At 39.2% G+C, this 23,959-nt stretch overlaps 1 protein-coding gene and 1 non-coding gene across 12 annotated transcripts in view; both read left to right on the forward strand.

The window, feature by feature from the left end:
* Positions 1-23,959, forward strand: part of CTDSPL2 (CTD small phosphatase like 2) — a 105,954-nt gene that overhangs the window by 61,763 nt on the left and 20,232 nt on the right. For 7 of the 11 annotated variants that reach the window (XM_002825394.6, XM_009249786.4, XM_024232700.3 and 4 more), the window contains 6 exons: positions 1,003-1,141; positions 3,338-3,487; positions 7,670-7,885; positions 14,093-14,171; positions 14,738-14,849; positions 17,447-17,533. In XM_002825394.6, coding sequence (XP_002825440.1) covers positions 1,003-1,141; positions 3,338-3,487; positions 7,670-7,885; positions 14,093-14,171; positions 14,738-14,849; positions 17,447-17,533 — 783 coding nt within the window. The remainder of the gene's footprint in view (positions 1-1,002; positions 1,142-3,337; positions 3,488-7,669; positions 7,886-14,092; positions 14,172-14,737; positions 14,850-17,446; positions 17,534-23,959) is intronic. The other 4 variants (XM_054532743.2, XM_063716637.1, XM_063716635.1 and 1 more) reach the window with 1 other exon arrangement.
* Positions 5,755-5,866, forward strand: LOC112129310 (U5 spliceosomal RNA). Its single transcript, XR_002911712.1, has one exon. It is a non-coding gene; the product is annotated as a U5 spliceosomal RNA (small nuclear RNA).

Consider the following 23,959-nt stretch of genomic DNA (forward strand, 5'->3'; position numbering starts at 1 on the left):
TGATCGTGCCACTGCACTCCAGCCTGGGTGACAGAGTCAGACTCTGTCTCAAAAAAAAAAAAAAAAGAAAAAATCACTCATGTGCATGACTCTAGAAAAAATTTACAAATGAGGTTGGTCACAGTGGCTTATGCCTATAATCCCAACCTCGTCTCTACTAAAAATACAAAAATTAGCTAGGCATGGTAGCGGGTGCCTGTAATCCCAGCTACTCGGGAGGCTGAGGCAGGAAAATCGCCTGAACTCAGGAAGTTGAGGTTGCAGTGAGCCAAGATCACACCACTGCACCCCAGCCTGGGCAACAGAGGAAAAACTCTGTCTCAAAAAAAAAAAAATTTACAAATTAGAAAACTATGTATATAAATAGTAAAACATAAATCATCCTAATGGCTGAAAGTATACTATTTTAGTCCATTAGTACTGCAAGAATAGTATAAACTGGTCATGGGGATTTGCCCCATATAAGGTAGCAAATAGCTTTGTTAAGGGGTAGACTCTATGCTATTTATTCTGGTAATTAAATAGTTGAGGTAGGCAGTGCGGGTGTGGCAGTGCCAGGCCCCACCTTTATCCCCACCCCCTATTTTTGGGCAATATGTGACTTGCCAGCACATTCAGTGGGGTTCCCTCTCCTACCCTGAGTTGCTTAAGGAAATGATCTCTGTTCTTTAGGACAGTTCTAAAAATAAGGGAAAGCTTTTGAAGATTCAGAACACATTCTATAATTCAATATTTTGATAGCATGGAAAACTTAATGGACCCTGGGGAAGGGATCTGAATTGTGGGGATGCTGTAATTGTATTTGTGTATTGTAATTGCATTCATATTCTTACAGCCCTGTCAAATTTTTTCTGTGTTGATATTACCTATAATTGCATTTTGTTTTTCCTGGATATGAAAAGCAGAGGAAAGTGTATTATACCATATTTTTTCATTTTAATATTGTAACCTGTAAGGCAGAATGACCATGCTTAGTGTGTTTTTTTTCTCTTATATCTTAAGGAAGAGAGAGAAAATCCTTCAAAACGGAGTAGAATTGAACGTGATATAGATAACAATTTGATCACATCAACACCAAGAGCAGGAGAAAAACCTAACAAACAGATATCTCGAGTAAGACGGAAAAGTCAAGTAAATGGAGGTTTGTTAATATTTAGATACTGTTTTATTTAGGTGTAAGCAGAGATCTCACCTGACACATTTCTTATCTATTTTTAAAACTCTACTTTGAGGCCGGGTGCAGTGGCTCATGCCTGTAATCCTCACATTTTGGAAGGCTGAGGTCGGCAGATCATTTGAGGCCAGGAATTTGAGACCAGCCTGGCCAACATGGCGAAACCCCGTCTCTATTAAAATCACACACAAAAAAATTAGCCAGGCGTGGTGGCGCATGCCTGTAATCTCAGCTACTCAGGTGGCTGAAGGTTGAGAATCGCTGGAACCCGGGAGGCAGAGGTTGTAGTAAGCTGAGATTGTGCCACTACACTCCAGCCTGGGTGACAGAGTGAGACTCTGTCTCAAAAACAAAACAAAACTACTTTGAGTAATTTTTGCCTTAATTTTGTAATCTTTGTATTATTAGTAACATGAAGTGAAATAAAAATATGCTAATTTGAATCTTACTTTGAATTAAAATAAGTAAAGGTAGAGTATATACCTTTATGCTATTTAGCATAAAAATGTATGTGGATCAACATTTTGAACATCTAAATAAACTCATTTCTTAAAGCAATAATAATTGTGACTTAATTTAATTGAAATATATACCAAATTTCTTCCTAGATTATTCTACTAGATTATTATATCTACTTAAGAGCTCAGAGGGGACTTGCATCACTTAGTCCAGTAGGTTTCAGCTAGGGGTGATTTTTTCTTCCAGGGGACATTTGTCAATATCTAGAGACCTTTTTGGTTGTCACAACATGTGGAGGGGTGGCTACTAGTGACTAGCAGGTGGATGTCAGAGATGTTGTTAAACATCCTACAATACACAGGGCAGCTCTTCAAAACAAAGAATTATCAGACTGAAATATCTGATAAACTCGTCAATACCTTGTTGCATAGCAGAGAAACTCCTCAAAGTCAAAAAGAAGGAGAAAAGCATTAAGGAAAAGCAGAGACAGCTGTAAAGAATGACACTTTAGAGCAGCAGTCCCCAACCTCTTGGCACCAAGGACCAGTTTTGTGGAAGACAGTTTTTCCACTGACAGTGATGGGAATGGTTTCAGGATGAAACTGTTCCATCTCAGATCATCAGACATTAGTTAGATTCTCGTAAGGATCGCACAACCTAGATCCGTTGCATGTAAAGTTCACAATAGGGTTCATGTTCCTAAAAGAATCTAATGCAGCAGCTTATCTGCAGATAAGGTAGTAGAGGCAGAGCTCAGGCATTAATGCTTGTTCACCTCCTGCTCTGCGGCCCAGTTCCTAATAAGCTGTGGACTGGTACCAGCGGGTATGGGGTTAGGGACTCCTGCTTTAGAGTATGGAGTACTATTTTAACCAATGCTATCTTAAACACAGCAGCAATTTCTCCCCTTGTCTCTGCCCGGTGCAGCAATATATCTTTATTGTTAGAAAAAACAAACCAGGAGGGAGAAAAAGACAAGACAAGACAAGGGGGACAAAATAGAGAAAGAAACAAGTTAAAAGAACCATAGCAAAGAAGGAAATAAGTGTTGTAGACATCAAAAGTTGAGGAGAATCAAAGGATGATTAATTAGAACAGTTGATTGATTTTACTTTTATATTCTTAAAAGATCTGTGGAACATTTTTATTTACAGGAAACTTAAAATTATTCTCCCTAGCCACTCTGAGATGGTGTCTCAGTGTCTATAAGTAATTTTTGACACTGCTATATATAGCCTTCTGCTTCAGTAGAGTTATGTTGCCTCTATTCATTTAGCTGTCATTCATTAGATAGAAGCAAATGTGAAGGAAGGTTTTATGAATAAGAACCATCCTAGAATGTAAACAAAAATAAAGTTATTTGTGTTTTAAGTGGTGGGAACTAGTTTGCTTGTTTACAAAGAATTTTCTTCATTTTGTGTTATACTGTGTTGATTTGAAGCCTTTCAGTCTATAGGTGTAAATCTACTTTGAAAAAACTCAGTAAATGTTAGCATTATAAACACATTGATACATAAAGAGCATTTGACGTACGAGTAATTTACCTCAGTGTTTCTTTAATAAGCTTTCCTGAACATTAATATTAATTAGCTTTCGTGAAGTATTTTGAGGGAAAAAGAGTTACTTCTATAATGAATGATTTATAACACATTTCTGAAATTCAGTGTTTTCTAGATTATGACTTTTTTCTTGTTTCTTTTTTAGAAGCTGGTAGTTATGAAATGACAAATCAACATGTAAAACAGAATGGAAAATTAGAAGATAATCCTTCCTCTGGCAGTCCTCCAAGGACTACTTTGTTGGGGACCATATTTTCACCTGTCTTCAACTTTTTTTCACCAGCAAATAAAAATGGTAAGTATAAACTGTTAACTGTGATTTGGATTTTTTTTTTTAAAAAGCATAGTTTTTTTGTTTTTTGTTTTTTTCTTGAGACGAAGTCTCTCTTTGTTGCCCAGGCTGGAGTGCAGTGACGTGATCTCTCCGCTCACTGCAACCTCCGCCTCCCAGGTTCAAGCGATACTTCTGCCTCAGCCTTCCAAGTAGCTGGGACTGTAGGTGCCTGCCACCATGCCCGGCTAATTTTTTTTGTATTTTTGGTTGAGACGGGGTTTCACCATGTTGACCAGGCTGGTCTCAAACTCCTGACCTTAAAGTGATCCGCCCACCTCGGACTCCCAAAGTGCTGGGATTACAGATGTGAGCCACTGTGCCCAGCAAAAAAATACATAGTTTTTAAAAAGATCTTTTTTATTTTATTAGCGTATTTTGTCAACATCTCGTGTATGTTTTCCACCTCATTAATAATATACAGCTCCTTGGGAGCTGGGTGTGGTGGCTGATGCCGGTAATCTGAACTCTTCGAGAGGCCAAGACAGGAGAATTGCTCAAGGGCAGGAGTTTGAGACTAGCCTGGGCAACATAGTGAGACCCTGTCTCTACAAAAAAATGTAAAAACTATTCGGGCGTGGTAGTGCACGCCTGTAGTCCTAGCTGCTCCAGAGGCTGAGGTGGGAGGAATGCTTCAATCCAGCAGTTTGAACCCAGGAGTTTGAGGCTGCAGTGAGCTGTGATTGCACCACTGCACTCAAAGCTTGGACAGCCAAGTAGGGGGTCCACTTAAAAAAAATAAAATAAAAAGAATGGAATAGTCCTGTCTTCTGGGTGGCAGGGGTAGTGGCTCACAAAAGGCTTGAAAGAAAAGCAGTATCTGGAAAAGTGGCAAAAGGCATTCCAGGTAGAAGGAGCAGCATGCGTAGAGGCCTTGCAGCAGAAAACAGCATAGTGTATTTGAGAGCTGTTTGTAGTTTGTAATTGATGGAGCATTGCATTTGAGAAGGGATAAGGTAGGAGAGCTATGAAGAAGTCATATTATAGAGCTAACATAGTAAGATGATGAACTTTATTCAAGTATGGGATAATTGAAAGGTTTTTTTGTTTTGTTTTTCCCCAAAGTGAAAGCAAGTTTATTAAGAAAGTAAAGGAATAGTCCGGGCACCGTGGCTCACGCCTGTAATCCCAGCACTTTGGGAGGTCGAGGCGGGTGGATCATGAGGTCAGGAGTTCAAGACCAGCCTGAGCAACATGGTGAAACCATGTCTCTACTAAAGAAAAATACAAAAGTTAGCTGGGTGTGGTGGCATGCGCCTGTAATCCCAGCTACTCAAGGCAGGAGAATCGCTTGAACCCGGGAGGCGGAGGCTGCAGTGAGCTGAGATCGTGCCACTGCACTCCAGCCTGGGTGACAGAGCGAGACTCCGTCTCAAAAAAAAAAAAAAAGAAAGTAAAGGAATAAAGAATAGCTACTCCATAGGCAGAGCAGCCTGAAAGGTTTTAAATTGGTGAATAGTATGATCAGATCTATGTTTTATAAAGATCACTTGGGCAATAGTGTGTAGGCTAGATTCTGAAGAGGCCATAGATGGGTAGAACAATTAGTAGACTTGTAGTCGTTCGTGTGAGATTTGATGAGACCTTAGTTGTATTAGAGAAGACAGGAAGGATCAGAGGATAGAAAATAGACACATTTTTGGTGCAGATTGGAGGTGAAAGAGAATAGAGATGAAGATGGCACAAGAGTAGAAGATTCAAGGAAAATAAAGTTCCTGGGAGATAGATAATTGAGTGTCATTTGGGCCATGCTGAGTTTGAGATGCCATGAAATATTTAAATAAAAATATTCAGGCTGGGCGCAGTGGCTCAATGCCTGTAATCCAAGCACTTTGGGAGGCCGAGGTGGGTGGATCACTTGAGGTCAGGAGTTCGAGACCAGCCTGACCAACATGGAGAAACCCTATCTCTACTAAAAATACAAAAAAAATTAGCGGGGCATGGTGGCGCGCACCCACCTGTAATCCCAGCTATTCAGGAGGCTGAGGCAGGAGAATCGCTTGAACCTGGGAGGCCGAGGTTGCGGTGAGCTGAGATCGCACCATTGCACTCCAGCCTGGGCAACTAGAGTGAAACTGTCTCAAAAAAAAACCCAGTAGTAATATTTTCCCCTCATGCTGAAGTAAAGAATCTCTGAAGGTGTCTATATCTCTGAAGGTGTGTACAGAAATAGATGTCTGGGGAAGAAGGAGTTGAAGTTTGATAGAGTTTTCTTGGAAGGAATAGATGATTCACTGGTTTCTCTTCAGATCGAATAAATCTTTCGCCTTTTACTAAAGATTTCCGTGGAGAGGAACAAATCAGCTTCAAACTAATTTTTTGGAAGGAATAGATGGTGTCATTAATGAGATAGTTCTAGTGGAAGGGACTTGGGAAGAATAGTGAAGGTTTACAGTGATATTTTCTTTGTGTGTGTGTGTCTCTCTCTCTCCCCCCCCCACCACACACACACACCCCTCTCTCTCTCCACTCCCCCATTTCTCTCTTCCCCCCTCCCCAGCACCTACCTCCCTCTCTCCCCCTGCTTTTCCCTGTCTCTGTGTCTCTGTTTTATTTGGATTATGACCAGTCTTTGTAATTGTATTTTTTGTTCCATAGCCTGGAACTAGGGTCTGAGAAGCCTGTTGGTTACGTTGATTCAAGAGGCATTTCTTGATGGATGACAGTGGAGGAATGAGGGATCAAGGATACTGAGGCTGCCAGTTTGACAGTGTGTTTAAGTGATACACCACGAAGTCTAACTAGATGAGGAGGGTTGAGAAGAAGTGTTTGAGGGACGTGTTTGGAATTAAACAGACTGGCCTTTATCAAGTTTGAAGATCACACATAATGGGAGTATGAGATATATAATTTGAGGGTTAGGAGGTTGTGGTAAGTGGTTAATACAGTATTAGAATTTTAGGCTTCAGAGGTGAAGTTTCTCAGTGTTAATGTCCAGGTTATAGCTATGGTAGTAACTGATATAGAGCAGTATGAGTGAAGATGGTTGGAGCTGAAGAGGGCAAGAACTTTGAGGATTAGTCATTGGATGAGTCATTGACATCATCTGTAATAACAACTAGAAAAAATACTGTGTTAAATAGAGCAGTAAACTAGTAGCTATGTATTAAACTTCTTTGTGATTGAGAGGATTCTGGCAGTAGATGGTAGGTGCCAGCAGTGAGGATAAGTGAAGAATTATATAGCCATGTGACATCAGTCTCAAAAGAGCAGACTTTTTTTGCACATTAGTGGAAAACCAGTGATTGGATAGTAGCAATGGAGATAAATGAATTCTGATTCAATTAGTATATTGGGTATGGGAGAATAAAGAGCATTGAGGGAAGGGTATCAGGAAAACCTTTTAGGAAAGAGGTTAAACTTCAAGCAACAAGGTAGAAGGAATGTTCTGTAAGGAAGCTGAGAATATTGGAGGTTAATTTTTTTTGTTATTTTTGTTTAAAATGACATTTGGAAGATTTCCAGAAGGAAATGGAAAGACTTGGGATTATTATTTTTTCTTTTTTAATTAAGACAGGGTCTTGCTCTGTCATCCAGACTGGAGTGCAATAGTACGATCACCGTTCACTGCAGCCTTGACCTCCTGCTGGGCCCAAGCGATCCTCCCACTTCAGCCTCATGAGTAGCTAGGATTACAGATGTGCACCACCACACCCAGCTAGTTTTTATATTCTTTGTAGAGACCAGCCATGTTGCCCAGGCTGGTTTTGAACTCCTGAGCTCAAGCAATCTGCTTGCCTCAGCCTCCCAAAGTGCTGGGATTACAGGCATGAGTCACCACACCTGGCCCAGTCTTTGTTATTGAGATGGAGTTTTGCTGAGAAATTATTTTTATATCTTTTAATTAAAAGGTTCTCATGATTAGGAGAACAGTTAGCTAATTTTTTGATACCTCTGGTTGAAAAATTACAATTGCATACATGACTAGGATGCAGAAACTTTGCTCACAAATGTTACTCTAGCCTATAAGTCTTTATTCTTCACTGTTTGAAATAGCTAGCAAAGATTCTCTAAAAGCAATATCCTCAGCTTTGTTCCTGCAGGAATGATCAGTCTAAATAAATATATTGTACAGTGATGTTGCATTTAGTTTTTCTAAATAGTTGCATTTTTAAATGATGATAGTACACTGAATCATGATTTCAGGAACATCAGGATCAGATTCTCCAGGACAGGCTGTGGAAGCTGAAGAAATAGTAAAACAACTTGATATGGAACAGGTGGATGAGATCACTACCAGTACTACTACATCAACTAATGGAGCAGCTTACTCAAATCAAGCAGTTCAAGTGAGACCATCAATAAACAATGGTTTAGAAGAAGCAGAAGAAACAGTTAATCGTGATATCCCACCCCTTACAGGTGAAGAAAATTTCTTTTGTTATACATCTTCATGAGTAGTTGATAAAAAATACAGTATTTCATATTTTTTCTTAAATGAGCAGATTATATGCATAGGTTTTTCTTCCTGGAAGTTAAGAAAAAATTAAAATTGGAAACAAAGCTTTGTCCCAAAAATCCAAAGTCATTTTGAAATTGAAATTTTAAAAAAATTTTTGACTAAGTATTAGTCATTTTACAGTTTAATTATTACCACTAATCTTACTGCTTGGAGAAATTTAATACAACTAACAAAATATATGCTCATGTTTATGAATATCCTTATTATTGTTGCACAAGTCTTAGACCCTTATGTCTGAGGTCACTAGCTAGAGGCAGTCTCATACCTTCAGATTTGTTTGATTACATCGATGACATCCCCCGCAAAAAGTGCTTCTGTTCCTAGATCTCCCTATATACCTAAGTTTGCAGCCTGACTTGGAACCTTATAAAGGCCGAACATAATTATTGGGTTTCGGAGCCAGTTGTCCTTGAAACGTAGAAACATATGGATCAGGAATTTCATTACCTCTGAGTACTGTGGTGGGTAGACAGGGTACAAGATGGAATTGTGTTCCACCATTCTTTTTTTTTTTTTTTAAGTTTTAGGGTACATGTGCACAATGTGCAGGTTAGTTACATATGTATACATGTGCCATGCTGGTGTGCTGCACCCATTAACTCATCATTTAGCATTAGGTATATCTCCTAATGCTATCCCTCCCCCCTCCCCCCACCCCACAACAGTCCCCAGAGTGTGATATTCCCCTTCCTGTGTCCATGTGTTCTCATTGTTCAATTCCCATCTATGAGTGAGAACACGCGGTGTTTGGTTTTTTGTCCTTGTGATAGTTTACTGAGAATGATGATTTCCAATTTCATCCATGTCCCTACAAAGGACATGAAGTCATCATTTTTTATGGCTGCATAGTAATCCATGGTGTATATATGCCACGTTTTCTTAATCCAGTCTATCATTGTTGGACATTTGGGTTGATTCCAAGTCTTTGCTATTGTGAATAGTGCTGCAATAAACATAGGTGTGCATGTGTCTTTATAGCAGCATGATTTATAGTCCTTTGGGTATATACCCAGTAATGGGATGGCTGGGTCAAATGGTATTTCTAGTTCTAGATCCCTGAGGAATCGCCACACTGACTTCCACAATGGTTGAACTAGTTTACAGTCCCACCAACAGTGTAAAAGTGTTCCTATTTCTCCACATCCTCTCTAGCACCTGTTGTTCCTGACTTTTTAATGATCGCCATTCTAACTGGTGTGAGATGGTATCTCATTGTGGTTTTGATTTGCATTTCTCTGGTGGCCAGTGATGATGAGCATTTTTTCATGTGTCTTTTGGCTACATAAATGTCTTCTTTTGAGAAGTGTCTGTTCATATCCACAATTTTAAAAGCAGAAATAAAACTGAAGAAGGCCATCTTCTTATTAGGGCATGGAGATTTTATCTTAAATTTGTTTTGTTTGTGTTTATTGTTGTTGTTTATTGTGGTACCGGGTATTTGAGAGAGCCCAGTAAATATATATTAGTTAAGAAACATAGTTTGGGGCCAGGCATGATGGCTCGGGCCTATAACCCAGCACTTCAGGAGGCCAAGGCAGGAGGATTGCTTGAGGTCAAGAGTTTGAGACTAGCCTGGGCAAAAGAGCCAGACCCTGTCTGGGGTGGAGTCTCACTCTGTCGCCCAGGCTGGACAGTGCGGTGGCATGATCTCGGCTCACTACAACCTCCACCTCCTGGGTTCAAGCGATTCGCCTGTCTCAGCCTCCTGAGTAGCTGGGATTACAGGCATGTGCCACCATGCCCAGCTAATTTTTTTTTTAACTTTTAGTAGAGACGGGGTTTCATCATGTTGACCAGGCTGATCTTGAACTTCTGACTTCAAATCATCTGCCCACCTCGGCCTCCGAAAGTGCTGGGATTACAAGTGTGAGCCACTGTGCCTGGCCAAAAAAAATTTTTTTAAATTAGCCAGGGATGGTGGCATGTGCCTGTAGTCCTAGTTACTCAGGAGGCTGAAGTGGGAGGATTGCTTGAGCCTAGGAATTCCAGACTGCCATGAGCTATGACTGAGCCACTACAATTCAGCCTAGGCAGCAGAGCAAGATCCAGTCTTGGGAAAGACAAAAGAAAAGAAGAAACATAGTTTGGTTTAAGGAAATATAATATACAGATGGTTCCTGAGTTACAGTGGTTCAACTTCCAATTCTTTTACTTTACAATGGGTTTGTCAGGGTGTTAAATGCATTTTGACCTATGATATTTGTGACTTATGATGGGTTTATTGGGATGTAGCCCCATCATAAGTCTAGGAGCATCTGTACTTCTCTCAGCTATAAAAAGGAAACTTTTAAAAAAGTAATTGACACAGCAGAAAACATTTAAAGAAAATATGATACAATTATGAAACTTCTATATAATGCAATCCAGTAATACCAACACGAAGAGACAAGCAGCAAAATAGGTTTATTTTAAAGTCATCAAGTAAAAGATTCATATGTATAATGTTAAATTTAGAATTTAAAAATAATACAGAATCTAACAAGCAAATCAATACAATTACATTCATTCTTTTGTGGGTAATATTTGCAATTTAACCCACCTTTGACCCATCATTTTATGCTTATTACTTTGCCCAGTGGTATAAGACTAATAAAGTAAAGTATAGACTAAAGTTCAGGGCTTTGGCTTCCTGTTTGATGTTTGTTCTGTATTTTCATGCTGCTGTATAAGCCTTTGTATTTATTTTTTCTGACAACTGTGAAGATGGAGAAAGGATTTCTGTAACCTTAGCGGTTTCTAGAAGGGAAAATTAAGATATACTATAGTTGTCACAGTCATTCATTTATTCTCCCAGCATTTGTGAGCACCTTTTTTTTTGTGATGGGAACTGTTGATGAATTGACTCCTGAGGAGTTTGTGATCTAATTGAAGAGCCAAACATACAGAAACATCACTATACAGTATGGTGAGTGCTGCTACAAAGAAGTGAGCTAAATGACATGGTGTGTCACATTGCAGTTACTCTGATTGGGATGATCATGAGAATATAGATAGAGGCATTTAGTATGAGTGACAAAAGTATTCTTTTCCTTAACTTTGAGAACATAGCCAAAGAGAACAAGAAGGTAGGAAGCTAGCAGCTGTGTTACTTTGGACAACTTATTTAAGCTTTTGAGATAGTTTCAAAAACAGTTTTCTTAGCTTTAACATGGTTTTTGTAATACAAGGTTTTGCAGGCTAAAGGAGATAAAACATGCAAAATACTTAGCATATAAGCACTTAACAAATACTCTTGGCTGGGTGCCGTGGCTCATGCCTATAATCACAGCACTTTGGGAGGCCGAGGTGGGCATATCACTTGAGCTTAGGAGTTTGAGACTAGGCTGGGCAATATGGCGAAACCCTGTCTCTACAAAAACAACAACAAAAAAATTAGCTGGGCATCGTGGCTCGCATACTATAGTCCCAGCTACTTGAAGGGCTGAGGTGGGAGGATTGCTTGAGCCTGTGAGGTCAAGGCTGCAGTGAGCTGTGTTCATGCCACTGCACTCTAGCCTAGGCAGCAAAGTGAGACCTGTCTCAAAAAATAATAATAAAATAAATAAAAATATTCTTTCATCTGAGATTAATAGGAACTTGAAGTGGTAAAGTTGTTGGAGATTTTTTTTTGTGCTAGTGAATTCTTGGAAGCGTAATGTCAGAGATGAAAAAAAATTCTGCTTTACATCTGATGTCATCCATTGAACATACACACCACGTTGACTCTGTCTCAAAAGGTGTTAATACATGATAATTGCACAAAAGATTAATTTTTGTCTTGAAAGACTATTATCTACCATTGCGTTTCTATAGAAAGATTATAGAAATTTTTATTGGGTTCCACTTTAAATTTTTATATCTGAGACATTACCTATTTGGCTTGTAAGTTACCTTTGTCTTCTTACATTTAAGTTATAATTACTGTCTTGGAAAATTCCCAGCATAATTTCTAAAACACTATCAAAAGATAAGCTCTTAGCTCAAACTGGGAATGAACTATGGCATGCAATATAGAATTACTTCTTGATCATTTTTAAATGTTTATAAATTAGAAGTAAAAAAGTAAGTCTTCTAAGCCGTGATTTTGATCAGGTACGGTGGCTCACCAGCACTTGAGGAGGCCTAGGAAGGAGGATCTCTTGAGCCCAAGAGTTCAAGACCAGCCTGGGCAGCATAATGAGACACTTTTTTGTCTCCACAAAAAAAATTTTTTAAATTATCCAGGTGTGGTGGTACATCTGTAGTCCCACCTACTAGGGAGGCTGAGGAGGATTGCTGGAGCCCAGGTCGAGTCCACAGTGTTTGCTCCACTGCACTCCAGGCTGGGCAACAGAGCAGGACCCTGTCTCAAAAAAAAAAAGAAGAACATTTTCTGGCTGGGTGCAGTGGCTCATGCCTGTAATCCCTGCGCTTTGGGAGGCCAGGTCTCCTGATGTGGATCACCTGAGGTCAGGAGTTCGAGACCAGCCTAGCCAACATGATGAAACCCCATCTCTACTAAAAATACAAAAAATTAGCCGGGCGTGGTGGCAGGTGCCTGTAATCCCAGCTACTCGGGAGGCTGAGGCAGGAGATTTGCTTGAACCGGTGAGGCGGAGGTTACAGTGAGCCCAGATCGCGCCACTGCACTCCAGCCTGGGCAACAGATTGAGACTCCGCCTCAAAACAAACAAACAAAAAAACAGAATGTATGCATAGAGTAGCATTTCTTAATTTTTTTTTTCTTTTTGAGACGGAGTTTTGCTCTTGTTGCCCAGGCTAGAGTGCGATGACACAATCTCGGCTCACTGCAACCTCCGCTTCCCGGGTTCAAGCGATTCTCCTGCCTTAGCCTCCTGAATAGCTGTGATTACAGGCATGTGCCACCACGCCCAGCTAATTTTGTATTTTTATAGAAATGGGGTTTCTCCATGTTTGTCAGGCTGATCTTGAACTCCTGACCTCAGGTGATCTGCCTGCCTTGGCCTCCCAAAGTGGTGGGATTACAGGCGCCCGCCACCACGCCTGGCTGCATTTCTTAATTTTTTAAGATTATAGTTGTGGCTGGGTGCGGTGGCTCACGCCTGGAATCCTAGCACTTTGGGCGGCCAAGGCGCGTGGATCAAGAGGTCAGGAGATCGAGACCATCCTGGCTAACACGGTGAAACCCTGTCTCTACTAAAAATACAATAATTAGCCGGGTTTGGTGGCACGTGCCTGTAGTCCCAGCTACTTGGGAGGCAGAGCCTGCAGTGAGCTGAGATCGCGCCACTGCACTCCAGCCTGGGTGACAGAGTGAGACTCCACCTCAAAAAAAAAAAAAAGCGATCATAGTCTTGAGATTCCTGGGAACATACAATTTTTTAAAATAAATCTTCAAAGGGTTCATGAACTTTTTAAAGACTGTTCATGGGCCGGGCGCAGTGGCTCACGTCTATAATCCCAACACTTTGGGAGGTCGAGGTGCATGGATCACCTGGGGTCGGGTGTTTGAGACCAGCCAGACCAACATGGAGAAACCCCGTCTCTACCAAAAATACAAAAATCAGCCAGGCGTGGTAGCACGTGTCTGTAATCCCAGCTGCTCACGAGGCTGAGGCAGGAGAATCGCTTGAACCCGTGGGGCGGAGGTTGCAGTGAGTTGAGATCGTGCCATTGCACTCTAGCCTGGGTGACAGATCGAGACTCCATCTCAAAAAAAAAAAACAAAAACAAAACCCCTACATTTGGGTCTGTTGTCAGCATATATTTACTGACTGCGTGTATGTACAAGGCATTTTATGAACTATTACCCCTATAAGAGCACCATGAAATTTTTTGGTGATTACATGTAAACACCATACAATTAGAAGATTTCATTTTTTGGTGTATATTTTTCTAGTAATAAGTAGTAGATTTTTTCTTAGCTGATAAACATCTTAATTCTAGCCATGATCTGGTTTGCCATTTTTTCTATAGTGGTCATTTTTCCCTTTAGATCTAAAGTTAGATCTATATGTTAATAAATTGGCTTTTAGGTGTTGTTTACAAATTATTTGTCTTTAAAATACACAAGGCTTTAGGAAGATCTTACGTAGAAGCAGTGAAAATATATTATTTTATGAAGCATTAAGTAAAAGCAACATTTTTTCTTTCACTGTGTTAAATAGCACCAGTAACTCCAGATAGTGGTTATTCATCAGCCCACGCGGAGGCCACCTATGAAGAAGACTGGGAAGTATTTGACCCGTGAGTTGCTTTTTTCTCTTTTTTTCTTTCCTTTTTGGAGCATGATGAAAGTACGTTATATATGTGGATTGGTGGCTAAATAGTATATTGCCAAGATATGTGACCTGTAGGTATTGAAACTTTTACTGGGGCTGGGTGCAATGGCTCATCCCAGCACTTTGAGAGACCCAGGCAGTCAGATTGTTTGAGCCTGGAGTTCAAGACCAACCTGGGCAACATGGCAAAACCTTGTCCCTATAAAAAATACAAAAATTGGCCGGACACGGTGGCACATGCCTGTAGTCCCAGCTATTAGGGAAGGTGAGGTGGGAGGATCACTTGAGCCCAGGAGGCAGAGGTTACAGTGAGCTGTGATAGAGTGAGACTGTCTCAAAAACAAACAAACAAAAACAGCGTTACTATTTTACAGAGATACTAATTTGTGTATTTTCACTTTTATTAACATGTTTTATAAGTTTTGTTTTCTGGGTTAACTGCTTTATAGATTTTTACATGGGATGAGCTTAGTAATGTTTTATATTTATAAAAAGTAAAATGTTGAAATTTTCTTAAAATCTGATTTATAGCTATTATTTCATCAAACATGTCCCGCCACTGACAGAAGAACAACTAAATAGGAAACCTGCTCTTCCGTTGAAAACGAGAAGCACACCGGAATTCTCCCTAGTTTTAGACTTGGTAAGTATATTATCTGTAGAAGTAGAGAGAATAAAGGGGTGAAATTCTTTTTTAGAATCATGCCTATGTTAGCTTTCCCTTTTTTTTTTGTCAGGATCATGTTTTCCTGAAGGACCAAATATAATTTGGGTTAACTTAATTAACCATATGCAAGACCATAACCCTTTTCTTATTCTTATTTTTACATATACATTATACCAATACACTTTTTATTAATAGTCTCAAAAGCACAATTTCTAATTTTTTTGAGATGGAGTCTCGCTCTGTCGCCCAGGCTGGAGTGCAGTGGTACGATCTCGGCTCACTGCAAGCTCCACCTCCCGGGTTTACGCCATTCTCCTGCCTCAGCCTCCCAAGTAGCTGGGACTACAGGCGCCTGCCACCACGCCCGGCTAATTTTTTGTTTTGTATTTTTAGTAGAGACAGGGTTTCACCGTGTTAGCCAAGATGGTCTCGACCTCCTGACCTCATGATCCACCTGCCTTGGCCTCCCAAAGTGTTGGGATTACAGGTGTGAGCCACTGTGCCTGGCCCAGTATGATGTCTTGATGTGATTTAAAAATTTGTATTTTAGGGACTGGGTGCGGTAGCTCATGCCTGTAATCCTAGAACTTTGGGAGGCTGAACTTTGGGCTGATCACTTGAAGCCAAGAGTTTGAGACCAGCCTGACCAACATGGCGAAACCCATTCTCTACTAGAAATTTAAAAATTAGCTAGGCATGGTGATACACACTTGTAATCTCAGCTACTCAGGAGGTTGAGGCACAAGAATCACTAGAACCCAGGTGACGGAGGTTGCAGTGAGCTGAGATCACGTCACTGCGCTCCAGCCTGGGCAACAGGGCAAGATTCTGTCTCAGAAAAAAAAATGATATTTTAGGGTACCAGAAAAGCTTTGAAAACAATTAATCTCCTATCATTTGCTAACCAAATTTAATATATAGTCACATTTCCCCTCTGCCTCTTGATTTCTTATTAATTTTGCATTTTAAAAATCTGTTTACTTTTTTTAAGGCTAGTAAAGTGAAGCACTGGGATTGAGGAAGGAACTAATTTCTTGATATTAGTAAAAAATGTATCTTATGTCATATTGGAAAATATTTTATTATTAAGCATTTGTTACTGGTACCCTATAATTGGTACCCTATAATTGGAGATGTGGTTTAGCTCTCATAGAAAATTTATCTTAGCCAGGCACAGTGGCTCATGCCTGTAATTCCAGCACTTTGGGAGGCTCCATTCAGCCCAGGAATTCGAGACCAGCCTAGACAACATAGTGAGATCCACATCTCTACAAAAAATGAATGAGCCTGGTGTTGCAAGCCTGTAGTCCCAGCTACTCGGGAGGCCGAGAGAGGAGGATCCCTTGAGGCCAGGAGTTTGAGGCGGCAGTGAGCTACAATTGTGCCACTGCATTGCAGCCTGGGCAACAAAGTGAGCTCTCATTTCAATTTTAAAAGGAAGGAAAAAAAATTTATCTAGGTCAGGCACAGTGGCTCACACTTGTAATCCCAGCACTTTGGGAGGCCAAGGCGGGCAGATACTTGAGTCCAGGAGTTTGAGACCAGCCTGACCAACATAGTGAAACCCCATCTCCACTAAAAATACAAAAATCAGCCGGGCGTGGTGGTGTGTGCCTGTAATTTCAGCTGCTTGGGAGGCTGAGGCAGGAGAATCACTTGATCCTGGGAAGTGGAGGTTGCAGTGAACCTAGATCATCTGGTGTTGAGTAAAATTGCATGAAACATAATTTGTGAGATACTAAAACATCTACTTAAAGTAAGATGCTTTATAAAAAGTTGGAGGATAAGGAGTTACATGAACAGAATATATATGTTTAATAATTAGATTCTACACTTACATTTGCTAATTGTAAAAAAGTAGCCTGCATGTGGGTTTAACCGTAAGTTGGCAACTGCAGAACTCAGAGCCTTGCTTCTCAAACTTGAGCATGTGTCAGAATCCGAAGGGCTTCTAAAAACAGACATTATTGCCAGGCACGGTGGCTCACTTCTGTAATCCCAGCACTTTGGGAGGCCAAGGCATGTTCCTGAGGTCAGGAGTTCGAGACCAGCCTGACCAACATGGTGAAACCCTGTCTCTACTAAAAATACAAAAATTAGCTGGGTGTGATGGCTGGCGCCTGTAATCCCAGCTACTCAGGAGGCTGAGGCAGGAGAATCGTTTGAACCCAGGAGGTGGAGGTTGCAGTGAGCTGAGATCGGACCACTGCACTCTAGCCTGGGCAACAGAGCGAGACTCTGTCTCAAAAATAAAAAATAAAAAAAACACAGAGATTGCTGAGACCCATCCCATCCCCTGAGTTTCTGATCATCAGAAGTGAGGTTAACATTTGCATTTCTAACTAGTTCTCAAATGATGTTTATTCCGCTTGCTGGTCCAGGAGCTACACCTGAGAACTAGTGACTTTAGAAACTCCTATCCCAAATTGCTGTGCCACATATAGTAATATATTATAAATGTAAAATTCAACATATGAATGGGTGCTTTAGTGTTTTGGTGATTAAGGATAAAATTATCCTTTGAAGTTTCTTTTACTATCTTGTTTCATTCAATACATGTTTTTTATTTTAAGGATGAAACACTAGTGCATTGTAGTCTAAATGAGCTAGAAGATGCAGCACTTACTTTTCCAGTCCTTTTCCAAGATGTCATTTATCAGGTAATTAAAATTTTTTTGATGATTTTTGGCCTGATAGGTAACATCCTAATAAAAGAAATCTTTTGTATTTTTTTGTGTGTACGTGACATTAAATGTGTTTTTCTGTAGAAGTATAATGGATTTCATCATCATTTTAACAATTTATTAACAAAATTAGCATCATGCTAGATATTACATAAAACAACATTAATTTGTTATTCCAAAAATGCTAACTTTCTTACCTTGAGATCTCAGCTAGTTTCATAATCTGTTTGCCAGCAGGTGGAGGCAGGAGCACTGACATCATAGATCCTCAAGAGAAACTTGCCAGGTTAACTCCTGGTGTTTTTGTTTTTGTTTTCCAAAAATCCAGTTAATACAAAGAAAACTCATTCCTTGTTGATCATTTTATTTCCTGTAGTAGTAATGTGGTCTGTGAAAATTACACTTTAGTACATCTCTTTTATAATTAATCTCAGAATTCCAGGACACTCTTCTAGTTATTGTTTTACTTAAGGCATTTTAGTTTAAGCATTTCTCTCTCATCTGTGCTGATGGACAGGTAACAGTGCAAAATACAAATATCATTAACATTTCACTGTGGATTATGTGTGCTGGCCATAGTTTTTACTTTATGTTTAAGGTTTTTCCATTATTATAAGATTGAGTTAATAATGTAAGTGAATACACTTTGAAAATTGCAAAGTGCCTTTCTGTTTTGGAGGTTGTTATTTAACTAGCATTATTTGCATTATATAATAGTTGTTGAAAGATTGGGGATCGAAAAGTTTGTTGTCTATCAAGAGGGAGCCAGCCTAAAGATTAACTTAGTAAAGTCACAGAGCGCTTGCCATGTGGATGATGAAAATGTGTTTGGTTGTTTATGTGCTCTTAAAGGCAGTTAGAATGTGGTTATAGTTTTCTTGGCAGATAATAGTTGATGTCTCACAGAAACGGTGAAATTTAAGAGTTAAATAGAAGTTTGTGATTCATGGCTACTTTAACCTACTTTGTCTAGTAATGAGTTGTAAGAGGATTTATTTCAGTTGTCAGTTCTGGTTTTAACCTAGGGTAGGTATTGTAGCTATGGCAATAAATATTTGAATACTGAATTCACTTTTTATGTAAGCTGATTTTAGTCCTGATATATAATCAGGGGGTAAGCAAAATGTACATAAAATTAAAAGATTTAAAGATTTTTCTGTTCCCTTTCAAAACATGATTATTTGGTTTAAGGCAAGTATTTTTCTTAAGACATTTCTTATCAAATTGGTTGTTCTTGTTTAGTGGACTTTAAGGAAAGGAGTCCTTGTGGCAGATGTAAATAGTATAGTGATATCTTAGTTTTCTCTTTTAAGCTCGATAACCTTGTTGGGGTTTTTCTTTGTTTTTTGCTTTTGGGTTTTTTTCATGATTGCATTTGAAAAAAATGGCTTTAAGGCTTTGAATTTGGAAAGGAAAGCTATTAATTGAAAAATATAGATAAATAATTATTTTGAGATGACTTAAGCTTCTAGGTTTGAAATTGAAATTTATTTCTTACAGGTGGTTTTTGTTCTGTTTATGTAATTTTTAGTAGTGAAATAAGAAACTTAAGTAGGTAAATTTGATTCTTTCCTTTAATGAGCATTTCTCTTCAGTATGATCATAAAATTGAATTTTTTTCTTACTGCTTCTATCATTTCTGCTTTAACTCTCTTTTTAAAGTTCTTATTATTTCATGTGGATCTGGATAGTTGTCTTATTTTGAATAAAAAGCTTCTAGCAGCATATATGACTAATTCAAATACTATATATATGTACTGCATCTACCTCTGTGGAATTCAGAGAACTCTTGCTTATATATTCTGAGTTACACTTTCTGAAACTGAAAAATAAATGATCTAGCCTAAATGAGAGCACAGAGCAGGTAGTTTGAACCTTCTAAGCTATAGAGATGATTGCATTTTAATATGATTAGTTACCATATCACAGACAAAGTTTAGTTACTTTTTAGTAAATTTTTGAGGATATCCGTAGTTAATATTGGGTACATTCCCTTGGATTTCTTGTTTTGGCATAGCCATTCTGTCTTTTAAAAAATAAATGAAGAAATCTTTGGGTTAGGGTTCCCCCAGTTTTCAGACCAGCAAGCTCCCTTTAAACAGGGAATGATGTCTTTTAAACTTTCAGTGGTGTTGTCTCCATCTACTGGCAAAGAAGAAATATACACAAGGGTCTGAGATGATCTAAGAGATATTGGAGAAACCACATTATTAGGTAAGATGTAACTTAAATATTTAACCACTATACTATGATGTGGCCCACTTAAAGGTAGAAATCTGTAAAGTACTGCATATACTCTTATTTTTAAAAAAATTTATTGAGGTGAAATTTACATGACAAAATTAACCATTTTTAAATCAACAGTTCCATAGCGTGTATCTGTATATTCTTGAATGTTAGTTTTATAGCATTTACATATTCTTGAATGTTAGTTTTATAGCATTTACATATATATGTGTATATATTCTATATGTAAAGATCAAATTTTTCATCTGAAAGCCAGATGGAGTGTCCTCTTGGGACTTATTTTACGTTTTTTTTCCTTTCTGTTGTAAATTTGTTATGGTTGACCTATAACTAATTTTAATTCTACATGTTATTTTTAATTGTATTATATATGTTTTAATAATTGTCTATATCAGGGGTTGGCAACCTTTTTCTATAAAGGGCCAGTTGTAAATATTTTAGGTTTTGTGGTCCCTGTCATGACTGCTTTTTGTGCTGTTGCAGCATGAAAGTAGCCATGGACAATACATAAATGAAAAAGCATGACTGTGTCCCCGTACAACTTTATATACAAAAATCAGTGGCAGGCTGCATTTGGCCAACAGGCCATAGTTTGCTGATTCCTGGTCTAATAATTATGAGAGTATATACAGTAAATTTACATATTCAAATTGTAAGTAGAAGTAAGTAATCAAATGTTCATCAAAATTCTTGTAAATGTATGTAGAAAATTTAAATTAGATCCACAGTAATCTGGTTGTGGGCCTTTAAAGTTTTTTTAAAATCAAAGTTTGAGGGAACTTTGAGGTGGCCACTACTCACATTTAAAGATTGCCTGACTTAATGATACGTACTCTTCTTTTGGTTGATATGTAGGAATAAACTTGGTTAATGCAAGTCTTAGAATTTGTAAGCAGGTAGATTATTCTAAATTAGTACCTTGAGGTATAATTTGAATTTCATTTCTCTAGGGGATTAAAAAACCTGAAAGATCTATCTCAAATTAAAATTTGATGTATGTTACTACTGACACTATGTGGACTAGACAGACTGTAGTTTGTATATGGAGAAAAAGTCATTTGAAAGAAGAACCGACTTGTTAAACGTGAGGAAATGGCACTCATATAGGCAAAATTACAGGCTTTTTGTTTGAATGGGTCTGTTTTTCTTAAATATCAGTTATTAAGAAAACATGTATTCATGAAATGGTACAAATGCATTTGATATCTGGAAAAACAAGTGCATGATCACTTTTATTGCACATGTTTAATCTTTATATTTAGCCTATATTGGCACTTTGTCAGGAAATCCATCTCGTGGTGTTACTCAGTTAAGAGGTCTCCACTGTATTTAGTTTCTGTTCCTGCAGATCCACCAATTCAAGACTCTAGGTCATCTCACTCCCTCTTCCATCCCGAAGATGACTTCTATCCACAAGCAGGAGTGAATCAAAAGACATTTTTCACTTAGCTCTTGAGCTGAACCACCTCCTCAATGACCTTCCTCTGTCTCCATCAAGAACTGGAGCTCAGTTTTTTGAAGATGTAATAGAACTACTCAGCCCAAATGTGGCTGATTGAAGACAAAAAGAAGATACCTCATATGTTTCACCACAGTGCAGCCAAACGTAACTGTGTTGTCCAACTCCTCATTCTGTAAAGCTTGGCAGGGGCATCTGATTTTTGACTCTGTTCACCAATAAGACTTTAGCCAGTCAGTGGCTTTCTGAAGATCAGTAAAATCAACAAACTTTGGGTCAGCTGTCCAGAAATCAGATTGTGGTAAGCACTCAAGGACAGATAGGATCCCTGTAGGGAGCTACTTGTAAAAGATGCTTTGTTTTATTAGTAGAGGTTGCTTTTATGGGAAAAGCTGGGGGAAGAGGTGGATGGGGAAGGCCATGGTTAGCAAAGCTTACCCGCGTCCCCATTCTTTCAGTTTTCTTGGGAATCTTACAGCTTAGGATAATTTTCATATCACAGAACAAGAGAAGTAGAACCAGGTGCAGTGGCTCACGCCTGTAATCCCAGCGTTTTGGGAGGCCGAGATGGGCAGATCACCTGAGGTCAGGAGTTCAGGACCACCCTGGCCAACATGGCAAAACCCTATCTCCACAAAAAATAAAAAAATTAGCCGGGTGTGGTGGCAGGCGCCTGTAATCCCAGTTACTCAGGAGGCTGAGGCAGGAAAATCACTTGAACCCAGGAGGCGGAGGTTGCAGTGAGCCAAGATTGCGCCATTGCACTCCAGCCTGGGCGACAAAGCGAGTCTCCCATCTCAAAAAAGAGAAGAAAGAACGAGAGAAGTAGAGGGTCAGTTGCTTCTGTCTCCTTTTTACAGTCTTTTCTAGAAAAGTCAGCTTTATTTTTGCTTCATGAAGGAAAGAAACCAATCATTTAAATTTATAATTTTGTAGTAAATATCTAATTTTTTTCTCAAGTTCTGGCTTAAATTGATACTAACCAACATGCACGTTGTTCTTGAGATTCATAAACCATATTTTTGTTCTACAAAAGTAGCCTAAAAAAAAAAAACTTTTTGAGGCAAGGGGCAGTGGCTTGCTTGTAATCCCTGCACTGGGAGGCTGAGGTGAGAGGAAGCTTGAGCCTGGGAGTTTGAGACCGGCCTGGGCAAGATAGTGTGAGATCTTGTCCCTACCAAAAAAAAAAAAAAAAAAATTAGCCGGGCATGGTGGGGAGCGCTTATAGTCCCAGCTACTCAATAGGCTGAGGCAGGAGGATTGCTTGAGCCAGGAGGCTGAGAAATCAACCATTTCAGGGTCATAGTTGGCATAGTATGGAGGATAAAACTAATATTTTAGCTTGTAGGGAATAATAATTCAATAATTAATTGTAGATGAATATTAAAAATACTACTTTAGAATAATTTTAAAGTCACTTTCCCATCCTTATTAGTAAGTTTAGTTATTGGTAGTAATTTTTTCATCATAATTATTCATTATTAATTGGCTAAAAAAGGAAAAGATACAAATGAAACCAATGGTTCTCTACTTCTCAAAAATATGGAAAAATATATTTCATGGGGATTCTTTGTCTAAAATGTATCTTTTAAAATTAGGAGCAATTCATTAAAATAAAATACAGGCCAGGTGTGGTGGCTCATGCCTGTAATGATAGCACTTTGGGAGCCCTAGGTGGGTGGATGGCTTGAGCTCAGGAGTTCAAGACCAGCCTGGGCGATGTAGTGAGACCTTGTCTCCACAAAAAATGCAAAAATAGGTGGCACACACCTCTAGTCCCAGCTACTTGGGAAGCTGAGGTGGGAAGATCACCTGAACTCCGGGAGCTTCAGGCCCTAGTGAGCTGTGATGACGCCACTGCACTCCACCCTGGGTGACAGAGAGCCAGTCTCAAAAAGAAAAAAAAAGAAGGAGAAAAAACATATGGGCCAGCCGTGGTGGCTCACACCTGTAATCCCAGCGCTTGGGGAGGCTGAGGCAGGTGGATCACCTGAGATCAGAGAGTTCGAGACCAGCCTAAACAACATGGTGAAACCCTGTCTCTACTTTAAAAAAAAAAAAAATTAGCTGGGCGTGGTGGCAGGCGCCTGTAATCCCCAGCTACTTGGGAGGCTGAGGCGGGAGAATTGCTTGAACTCGGGAGGCAGAGGTTGCAGTGAGCTGAAATCGCACCATTGTACTCTAGCCTGGGCAACAGAGCGAGACTCTGTCTCCAAAAAAAAAAAAGAAAGAAAGAAAAGAAAACATACTACGTGGCAAGTTCTTATTTAATGGCTATAAATTTAGAAGGCGTGACAGTTGATTACATTAAATTGGAGGCTTCATTTCCTTTGAAGTTTAGAGTTTGAGTTTAAAGGTAACACATTTTTGTTTTACTAAAATGGCCATTGTTTTGACTAAACATTTATTAATGCAAATACATCGTTTTTTAATATATGCAAATATATGTACATACAATATAATGGCCAATTTTTCCCTGATGGAAATTATGCTTCGTTGGTAACTTTTTTTTTTTTTTTTTTTTTTTTTGAGACAGAGTCTCAATCTGTTGCCCAGGCTGGTGTGCAATGGCGCTATCTTGGCTCACCACAATCTCTGCCTCCCAGATTCAAGAAATTCTCCTGCCTCAGCCTCCCAAATAACTAGGATTATAGGCACGTGCTACTGAGGCCGGCTAATTTTTGTATTTTTAGTAG

The sequence above is a fragment of the Pongo abelii genome, chromosome 16, assembly GCF_028885655.2.
Source record: "Pongo abelii isolate AG06213 chromosome 16, NHGRI_mPonAbe1-v2.0_pri, whole genome shotgun sequence".
Classification (NCBI taxonomy): domain Eukaryota; kingdom Metazoa; phylum Chordata; class Mammalia; order Primates; family Hominidae; genus Pongo; species Pongo abelii.